We start from the raw sequence: 10,743 nt of genomic DNA on the forward strand, positions 1-10,743 counted from the left end.
CCATCTGAGAGATGCAGACTAAAGCCACAATGAGATATCACATCATACTGGCCAGAATGTCTATCATTAATAAATCAACAAACAACAAGTACTGGCAAGGATGTTGAGAAAAGGGAACTCAAGTGCACTGTTGGTGGGATGCAAATTGGTGCAGATACTGTGGAAAATAGTATAGAATTTCTTCAAAAAATTAAAAATGGAACTGCCTTTTGACCCAGTGATTCCACTGCTGGGAATTGACCCTAGGCATACTGAATCACCAATTCAAAAGAACTTATGCACCCCTATGTTCATAGCAGCGCTATTTACAATAGCCAAATATTGGAAACAGCCTAGGTGCCCATCAGTAGACATACGGATTAAAAAACTGTGGTATATTTACACAATGGACTACTACGCAGCAGCAAGAAAGAACTTCTACCATTTGTGACAGCATGGATAGAACTAGAGACTATCATACTAAGTGGAATAGTCCAGCCAGTGAAAGACAAGCACCATATGATCTCACTTATATGTGGAATCTAACGAAAAAAATAAACTAATGAGCAAAACAGGACCTCAGACACAGAAACATGAAACAGACTGATAGCTGCAGGAAGGAGGAGGGAGTGGGAGAATGGTGGAAGGAACTGGAAGGAATTAGTCAAAGCACATGTATAAATGACCCATGGACATTGACAATGGTGTGGAGACAGACTGTGAGAGCCCGGGGTGGGCTGGGTGGAGGAGAGCAAAGGGGGAAAAATTGGGACAACTATAATAGAATAAACAAGAAAAAAAGATTTAAAAAAAGTTTCCCTCCAACAGTATATATCTTTGACATTAATTGTTGAATGAATTTCTAAACAGTCTATATTTATTGTTAGTACTGCAAACTATGTTTTTTTTTCCATTCATTATATCTTTTATCTGGTGGTGACTGCAGATGTTTGTTACTTATTAAAGTGCCTCTGTGTTTTCCCTTTTAGTTTTGGAGAGTTTATATATTTTATAATGGTAAAAAGTATTTGTTTAGTAATTTTTACATTTTTAAGGAATAGATGGTAAAAAATTTGTAGTGGCATTTCATAATGGCATTGTAGTGCCCATGAGGATAAGCCACAGAGGGTCTCCTAGAGTCATAATTTTAATGTGCTGCTAGATCCTCTTCACAAATATTTTATTTAGGATTTTTCTATCAGTGGATATAAGTGAGCCTGAACTATTGTTTCCTTTTTTACAATATTTTTCAAATTTTTTCTATCAATTTAATAACTGCTTTCTAACTCAGAAATTTTCCTCCTTCTATGCTCTGGAACAGTTAAATAGCAATTAAATTATTTATTCTTTTTAATTGATATTTTAAATTAATAAATTTTTATTGTTTAGAGTAGTCTTAGGTATACAACAAATATGAGCAAAAGTACAGGAAATTACCATATACCTTCTGTCCCCATACATGTACAACTTCCCCACTATCAACATCATGCATTTATTACAATCAATGAACCTACACTGACACATTATCATCCAAAGTCCATAGTTTGCATTAGGTGTTGTACATTCTATGGGTTTTGGTAAATGTATCATTATACATTTGTATATCATGTATACTCTACTATAGTAACATACAGATAGTTTCACTCCCCTAATAATCTTCAGTGTTCTGCATATTCATCCCTTTCTCCTCCCAACCCCTGATAACTACTGACCATTTTATTGTCTTCACAGTTTTGCCTTTTCCAGAATGACATAAAGTTGAAATAACATAGTACGTAGCCTTTTTAGATTAGCTTCTTTCACTTAGTAATATTCACTCAAGTTTCTTCTATGTCTTTTCATGGCCTGACAGCTCATTTGTTTTTAATGTCGAATAGTAGTATTCTATTATTTGGATATACCACAGTTTATTCATCCACTCACCTACTGAAGGATATCTTGGTTGCCTCCAAATTTTGCATTAATTAATAGAGTGGCAATGAACATCTATGCAGGTTTTGTGTAGACATAGATTTTCAACTACTTTGGATAAATGGTAAACTTTTTCTTCATGATTTTCACTGCAGGTAACATTTTAAAAGGCCTTCCCCGCTTCAAGATTACTTAATATTTGCTTAATATTAAGCAAATTACTTAATATTTCTCCACAGTTCAAAGATGGTTTTGTTTCCCCATGATTATGTGGGCTCTGTCCTCTCCTGGTATATTGCTTTCCTTCATTCACACAATACCTGCCAGCAGCAACCTCAACTATGTACTTTCTTGGTACATCTGCAAAGAAGAAAAGGCACTATTCCTCACAAGTATCTAACAAAAGTTCTGAGCTTTGTCTTAATTTGGTCCACCATGAGCTAGTAGCTGTGGCCTGAGGAAATGTGGTTACTGCCTGGTACACAGTCCTACCAGGGCCTACCTTTGGATTTGGGGACAGAGACCAGCGGCATTTAAAATAAATGTTGGGATTAACCATGGCGTCCACTGCCTTTAGCCCAATAAAAACATAACTTAAAAATGTTCCCCAGACATTTCAACATTCTTATGTCATAGTAGTACACATTTGTTTAAAATATGCAAACTTATGTATGCAGGTGTGTACATACATGTGTATAATCTATGTCTTTTCTTTCTTACAAAGCATAATGACTGGAGCCAAAAGAGGAAATGGACCTAACAAAATAATGGCAGATACTGGGCAAGCTAGAAGTCTAGTTAATGTAATGATTGAACACATAATTCATTGTGCTGTTTAGAACAGTATATTTACATGCCTTACTGCCCATCAGCCAAGTTGCTGATATCTACCACCTCTGTATGAATTCAAAATAGCCCATTACTGTCCACAATGAAGCTACTCCTGAAACCTCATTCAGTTTTCTTGGTGCTTTATCATTTACTGCCAGCATATTTATAAAATAGTCTCTTGGTTGATGTGTGCATGTAATATGTATTTGATTAGGATACATGTAAATATGTTACTTCTTCTAAATATTCCAAGCCTTCTTAAGGGCAAAGCCATAGTCTAGTCTGTCTGTTGAACCCCCTAATACAGAGTTTAGCAGAGATCACTATGTATTAAGGATTACCCAATAAATATTCATCAAGTAAAACATATCATTAGTTTTGTAAAATTTATTCTGTATAATTATACATGGCAAGCGCACTATTAAACAAAGATTCATGAACCTATAATCCACCAACATAGATTCCTGCTGCCCCCGTAATGTGCCTTGCCACTCTCGCCTTCATTGTTTTCATCTTCAATTCAACTCAGTTGAACAATCATTTATTTAAAAGCTGCTATGTGCCCAGATATGCTAGGTGCTGAGGATACAATTATTAATAAATTACTTTGTCTTCAAGGACTCTCCAGTCATCATTTAATATCCCTTCTTAGAATGTCCTCCCTATCCCTTTTCTGTCTTATCCTTGTTTCTTCCCTTAGCATGTGATGCATATTCATCTTATTTTCAATTAATCTTCAGTAACATCAATGGTGCTGTGAATCTCGACTTTTTCTGAGTGCTACAGGGTTGTTCGAAGAAAGAGCAGAAATTGTGTTTAGATTAAAAAGGAGGTAGGAAAATGGGCTGTGAAGGATAGATCTTGTGGCAGGGAGGCATTACAGGCTGCTAAGGCCAACTCCTCCATATTTAGGAGCTGCTAATCTAGAAACCCCACAATCTTTGCCACCTTTGCTAAGGGGACAAAATGCCATCTAAAAGGAAAGGTCATGGGCAGCTAGTTTGCTTTAAAAGGAGAGAGTCAGATTTACCTTCTTTATAGCCAGAATCATCCTGATAATAATGTATCTCCCACCAAAAAAAAAAAATAACAAAAGAAAGAAAACACAAACAAAACAAAACCCTCTCCCCCCTTCCTTGGTGAGTTCTAAAATCTCTTTAAAAAGGTTGGGGTAGAGAGGGGAGAGAGGATGTGTATCTTACAATTAGAGACTAAGTGCATGATTAGGTTAATAATTCAATGAAACTGTTATCTGAGTTTCAACTGAAGTGTAATTAATTCATTAATTCATCAACACATATAAATGATATATATATTTTTTTCTCAGCTTTATTTTGCTAGGTGGGAAGGAAAAATGGAAGGCAGAAAAACAAGAGAGATGAAGCTCTTAAGAGGCCAAAAGGTGTCTGCTATGGAAAAGGATGGGGCCATCACCGCAAAGATGTAAGAAAGAAGCTCAGGGCAGGAAGTCTCAGAAGGCACATAGGACTGCCTCTTCGAGTGTTAAGAAGCTACTAAAGCAAAGAACTCTTGTTTGGTGGGATTTAAGGTTTTCCTTTTTGTTATTCATTTCTTGACACTAGTAATTTCACATAGAGGCATTTCATTTACAAACAATTCATTACAAAATGTAAGAAATAATACAGAAAAATTTGTCATAAAAGGACACTAAAAATATGTCTCTTCAAAAGTTTTTAAGTATATAGTCTTATGGGAAAATTTTAGAGGTCAATATAATAGAAAAATAGCAAACCTTCCCCAGAAACTTCACATGCTGGTCATCACATCAGGTAAACTATTGATCTGATCCACAATGGCATTTCTGAGTTCGTTCATTAAATGAATTTTAATACAGAATCTACACTAGAGAAGATGACCCTGCCAAAACTGAACTTTAAATCACTTAACAGTATATTTGTCATTCAAAAGAGGATTATCATTCCCAGGATGCAGCCAAAAGTACACTTTCTAAAAAAACTTAGCATGTTTTTAAAAATTTACAAAGTATACTTCATGGTCACCACAAGACAAAATCACAGTGGATTACAAATAACCTAATTCCATGGCTACATTTTTTTCATTGTAACCAATTATTACTACTAATCTGTAAGTATCTACTGAAGAGGAGCTTCACATCTTGAAATGAAAAATTCATAGTTACTGAAATTTCATGTTTGAAAAACTTTTTTATCTGTGTAGTAAAGAGCTCAGTGAGTGGACTATTTTCATCATATTTCAACATTATAAAAATCTTTAAAATCATTATTTCAGGGAAATTATTTTGGATAACTTTTCATCCAACCAATAGTCAATCTAAACATCTATTGATTGGCTATATTCCAATCATACAGTAACTATAAAAAAAGGTAAATCAGAAGTAGTAACCTCCCACAAAAATAAAATTTTAGTGCCAAAAGCCTACATAATTCAAGTAGTTTTATCTTATTACCTGTATATGTCTTCTAACTGCAAATCAAATTCATGAAGTTTCTTTTGATATTTCTCTGTAAAGTTACAGAACTCTTTAAAAATTGAAGATTTCAGATCAGGGTATGGGCATTCCAAAGTTTCTAATTCCATGGGCAGTTCACTAAGTAAGTTACTCCTTTCTTCTGAATAATGATCTAGTATCTGAAAAAAATTATGATTGTTTTATTTAACACAAATAACAAATCGATAAACAAATTGCTATCTGTACCACACTTACCTTAATACTCCAGTCTGAAAGATCATTTTCTAATTTCTGTTGCTCCAGACTAAGCCCTTCAAAGACAGCTTTTAATTGTTTCTTCACAAAGTCAACCTATAAGAACATATAGAACAAGTAGTACGTGAATTATTGCTATTCACTGAATATGTTGGGGGGTTTTTTTCTGGAGCAAAAAGAAAAAGGTTTATTCGGGTACCATGACCTGGGAGAATTGTGGAGTGCCATCTCAAAGAACATCTCCGCTTCCTGCTGAAGACTGTGGTTCTAATAGGGGTATTGATGACAGGGTTTGGGGTTTTTTTTTTTGCAATATTAAACATTTTTTTTCTGTTTAAAAACTCTTCCCTTTATTCCCTTCCACCCTGCACTGCCTCTCACCCCAGCACCCCCCTGCTCCTTAGCTCATATCCATGGGTCATACATATAAGGCTTCTCCATTTCCTACACTATTCTTAACCCCGCCCCTGTCTATTTTGTACCTACTAGTTATGCTGCCTAGTCCCTGTACTTTTTCCCCCATTCTTCCCCCTCCCCGTCTCCTCTGATCTCCATTTCTATATTTCTGTTCCTGTTCTAGTTGTTTGCTTAGTTTGCTTTTGTTTTTGTTTTTAGGTTCAGTTCTTGATAGTTGTGAGTTTGTTGTCATTTTACTGTTTATAGTTTTTGATCTTCTTTTTCTTAGATAAGTCCTGTTAACTTTTCATATAATAAGGGCTTGGTAATGATGAACTCCTTGACCTTATCTGGGAAGCACTTTACCTGCCCTTCCATTCTAAATGATAGCTTTGCTGGATAGAGTAATCTTGGGTGTAGGTTCTTGCTTTTCATGACTTTGAATACTTCTCTCCAGCTCCTTCTTGCCTGCAAGGTTTCTTTGGAGAAACCAGCTGATAGTCTTATGGGAACTCTTTTGTAGGTAACTGTCTCCTTTTCTCTTGCTGCTTTTAAGATTCTCTCATCTTTAATCTTGGGTAATGTAATTATGATGTGCCTTGGTGTGTGCTTCCTTGCGTCCAACTTCTTTGGGACTCTCTGAGCTTCCTGGATCTTCTGGAAGTCTATTTCCTTGGCCAGATTGGGGAAGTTCTCCTTCATTATTTTTTCAAATAAGTTTTCAATTTCTTGCTCTTCCTCCTCTCCTTCTGGCACCCCTATGATTCGGGTATTGGAACATTTAAAGTTGTCCCAGATGTTCCTAAACCTCTCCTCATTTTTTTGAATTCTTGTTCCCTCATTCTGTTCTGATTGAATGTTTATCTCTTCCTTCTCCTTCCAATTTGTTGAATTGAGTCCCATTTTCCTTCCCTTTACTGTCAGTTCCCTGTATATTTTCCTTTATTTCACTTTGCGTAGCCTTCATTTTTCCCTCCATTTTGCAACCATACTCAACCAATGCAGTGAGCATCCAGATTACCAGTGTTTTGAACTGTGTATCTGATAGACTGGCTAGCTGTTCATCACTTAGTTCTATTTTTGGAGATTTGATGTATTCTTTCATTTGGGTCATATTTCTTTGCCTCAGTGTGCTTGTTACATTGGGAGGGGCAGAGCCTTAGATATTCACCAAGGCAGGGCAACCCAGGTCGCTGCATTGTGATGCTGTGTGTGAGGGAGGGGTCCAAGAGGGAACAGTGCTGCTTGCTCGGTTCTCAGCTGGCTTTCAGTCACTTCCCCCACTACCCACAAGCAAATTGGGCCCTTCTGGTGCTAATTCCAAGGTGGGTGGATTTATGCACATTCTAGGACCCTGTGGGTCTCTCCAATGGACTCTTCTGTGAGACTGGGAGTTTCTCCTGCCTCTGCAACCCCCACAGATTTTTACCTCCAGAGGTTCTGAGGCTTTCTTTTCCCGCACTGAAGCCCTGGGTTGTGTGGTCTGTCTCACTCCCCAGCTGTCCCTCCTAGTTTATCAGCAAGCAAGTGTGGGACCACCTGGTCTGCCAGCTGCCACCTTGCTGGGTGCTTCCTCTCCACCGGCTGCCCGTCTCCACCCCTCCTACCAGTCTGGATGAATGTTTCTTCTTTAGTTCCTTGGTTGTCAGACTTCCATACAGTTCGATTTTCTGGCACTTCTAGTTAGTTTTTATTTTTAAATGTTGTCTTTCTTTTGGTTGTGTGCGCAGGCAAAATATATCTAAAATATGTATATTTAAATGCATAGGAATTTGTCTCAAAAGCCAATAAGTAATGAAAAATTAGATATGAGAAAGTCGCTTTGAGGCCCTGTGGAAAAGGATTCAAAAAATGCCATAGCCAGGCAGTGCTTAGCAGAGGGGTTTCCAGGCACAACTTAAAAATGAAGTGGAAAGTACAGAGGGATCCTACCCACTCTGCACTTACTTTTTGATTTTGTTCATGGTAAGGCAGAGAGCTTACCAGAATGTCTGTTACGATCCCCCTCCTCTTCTCTGCATCCTTGCCTCTAATCCACAGATGGGCATGGGATTTTTAGTATTTTTTTAAAAAAATTGTTATTTATGAAAGCAATATAACAACATTACAGATAACTGAAGAAAAATCGCCTAGCAGTCTACATCTAGTACAACTATAATCGTGGAGTTTACACTCTAGTCAGGGAAGATTGTCAATAAACTAATGAAAAATAGCAAAGAAAGTATCAGGAGGAAGTAAATAATGTAAAAACAGGGCAAGATAACAGTGAGAGACTGTGGTTCTCTCAAGTGGGTGAACAGGACAGGCCACTCAAAGGAGAGGACATTTAAGCAAAGACTTAAAGGACAAAAATTTCTCTCAGCAGGACAGCGGAAACAGCCAGTGCAAAGGTCCTGAGACAGAAAGGAGCCTGGTATGTGTGAAGAGAAACAGAAAGAAGGCCAGGCCTGTGGCAGGGTCTAGGAGGAAAAGGGATGTCAGTTAGGAGATGAGACTGAAGAAGAGAGGAGAATGATGTGGGCCAGAAGGAGTCCTGGGTTTACCAGGGCAATAACTTGATCCCTTTGCACTGAAGGTAGATCCCAGAATGCAATGGGAGGAGGGGCAGGAATGAAACCAGGGAGACTAGTTATGAAGCCATTGTAACATTCCAAGTGTGAAATCAGCATGATTGGGCAGATTCAAGGATGTTTATGATAATGAGTAAACAGAATTCGCTCTACTTTCTATTAAAATACACAAGATACCTCATCTTAAACTGTTCTAGTTGGGACAAAATCAAAATATTACATTATTAAAAGTAAAGGTAATATACTGACCTCTTCCAGTACTTCCATTGACTTAAACTCAGTATATGAGTGTGAATGTTGTGGAATGTGATGTTGTCTATATTTTAGATCTTCCCTCAATTGCTGAATAGGATTTATCACATTTTTAAGATACATGCACCATTGTTCTGATAATCCTTGTTCTATGATGAAGCAAAATTAAATCAAGGTAACACATTATTTTAAGATTTTGCAAGAACAAGTTCTTAGAGTGCAGATTTATTTTTGGATTCCTTTAGAGAAAAACAAACAGCAGTTAATATTAAAAGAACCTGAAGTGAGTGGCCCACTTTCATCTTCAAAATACCCCTTTAAATATAGGATCCAAAAAGAATCTCACCAAAATTCCTAAGGTCAGAAAGACATTCATTTCCAAGGTTCTCTTCATTGAGAAAAGATGTTATTTCAGATTCCATTTTACGCCTGAAATAGACATTAACTCAATTTTTTATACCCATATATATAGGTTTAAAAAATAACCAGTAGTAGACACTTAATCTAATGTGGTTTTATTCACCAGTTTATTTATTCAGACCATACACTAAATTCCTAACATAGATTATGTACTTGCCAGACATGACCAGTGGACATTTGGCCCATACCAATGATATTTGTCCAAAACATCCATGAGCATACTTGGACCATGCCAAATGGTCCTTGCTTCTGTCAAAAATGTCTATGCTTGCCCTGGCTGGTGGCTCAGTTGGTTGGAATGTTGTTCTGTACACCAAAAGGTTGTGGGTTTGATCCCCAGTCAGGGTGTACGTGGGAGGCAACCGATCAATGTTTCTCTCTCACATTGCATTTCAACGCTTCTCCCTCCCTCCCCCCAACTTCTTTTCTCTGTCTCTAAAATCAATAAACATATCCTTAGGTAAGCATTTTAAAAAATGTTCATTCTTAGGAAATGTTCCTGGGTTCAGATAACCCATAATGTTTACTTCTACTTTCGGCTTATAGGCTTAATGCATAAAAAAGTACTATTATGTTTTATTGGTCCAATAATTGTGTTGTGGCTATATTGCCAGTAATGATCCTTCTTGCCTCGATAGACTACCTGGTAATGGCAAATTGGATTAGGTAGATGTTTCCAGGTTGGAATCTTGCAAAAGAGTAGAATTTATATTAACTATGTATGTTTTGCACAGGAGCAAACATTAAGGCATGGACCAAACATCTCTGTGGGTGTTTCAGACGAGACCAAGTATTCTGCAAGGGAAAGAAGCATATACAAACGCTCTGGGCAGAAGTACCAGTGAGGCAAAGGCAACCCCATGACACGTCCTAGCACTACTTCTGCAGAGAGAGCTCAGGGCATTGGAAAGCCACTGAGGGATACTAAACTGACCTCACCTGCTCAGCAGATCTGTGTTTGAGGAAGATTTCCAAGGCAGCAAGACGAAGGACAGGCTAGAAAGAAGGGTGATAAATAGAAATGGAAAACGAACAGGAGGGGATCAGGCAAATCTAAAACCAAAAAGGAGGTTGTTTTAAAAATTAAGGGAAGAAGATGAGCTCTTGAACTGCTGAAATAAGGGTATAAGTATATTTTATTTTTATACACTAATCAAAGTAATGAGTATTAATGATCTTTCACTATAATATAATAGTCATTAAATATAGTCATTTTTAAAGTAAAAATATAACCAGCTTTAAATGGATATTCAGAAATATTGTAGTCGCCCTGACTGGTGTGGCCCAGTGGGTTTGGCGTCATCCCACAAACCAAAAGGTCACCGGTTGGATTTCAGGTCAGGGCACATGCCTGGGTTGTGGGCCAGGTCCCTGGCTGCGGGCACGTGAAAGGCAATTGATAATATGTTCACATCACACATTGATGTTCTCTCCCTCTCTTTCTCCTTCCCTTCTTTTCTCTCTAAAAATAAATTAATTAAATATTTAAAAAATTTGGTAGTCTCTCCTTTGTTTATGGCAGAGATTTAATGAAATCATAGAAAAGAGTTCTGATTTACTATGATTATAAAAATACAATATTAAAAGTGGCATAAAATTTAAAATAGGAACAATTATAACACTTTAACACAATGATTATTTCTGCATATAAGTTTCTAGCTGTTGTCTACATGTATA

General features: G+C 37.1%; 1 protein-coding gene across 1 annotated transcript in view; it reads right to left on the minus strand.

Annotated features, from left to right (window-relative positions):
- The window catches only part of CCDC148 (coiled-coil domain containing 148), a 146,914-nt gene extending 137,874 nt beyond the window's left edge, over positions 1–9,040 (minus strand). The window contains exons 1-3 of the mRNA XM_054562710.1: positions 8,993–9,040; positions 5,429–5,524; positions 5,171–5,352 (exon numbers count right to left, since the gene is read on the minus strand). Coding sequence (XP_054418685.1) covers positions 5,171–5,352; positions 5,429–5,524; positions 8,993–9,040 — 326 coding nt within the window. The remainder of the gene's footprint in view (positions 1–5,170; positions 5,353–5,428; positions 5,525–8,992) is intronic.
- Positions 9,041–10,743: the final 1,703 nt, after the last annotated feature.

This window comes from Pteronotus mesoamericanus, unplaced genomic scaffold, assembly GCF_021234165.1.
Source record: "Pteronotus mesoamericanus isolate MK-2021 breed Mesoamerican mustached bat unplaced genomic scaffold, CSHL_Meso_final scaffold_651, whole genome shotgun sequence".
Lineage (NCBI taxonomy): Eukaryota > Metazoa > Chordata > Mammalia > Chiroptera > Mormoopidae > Pteronotus > Pteronotus mesoamericanus.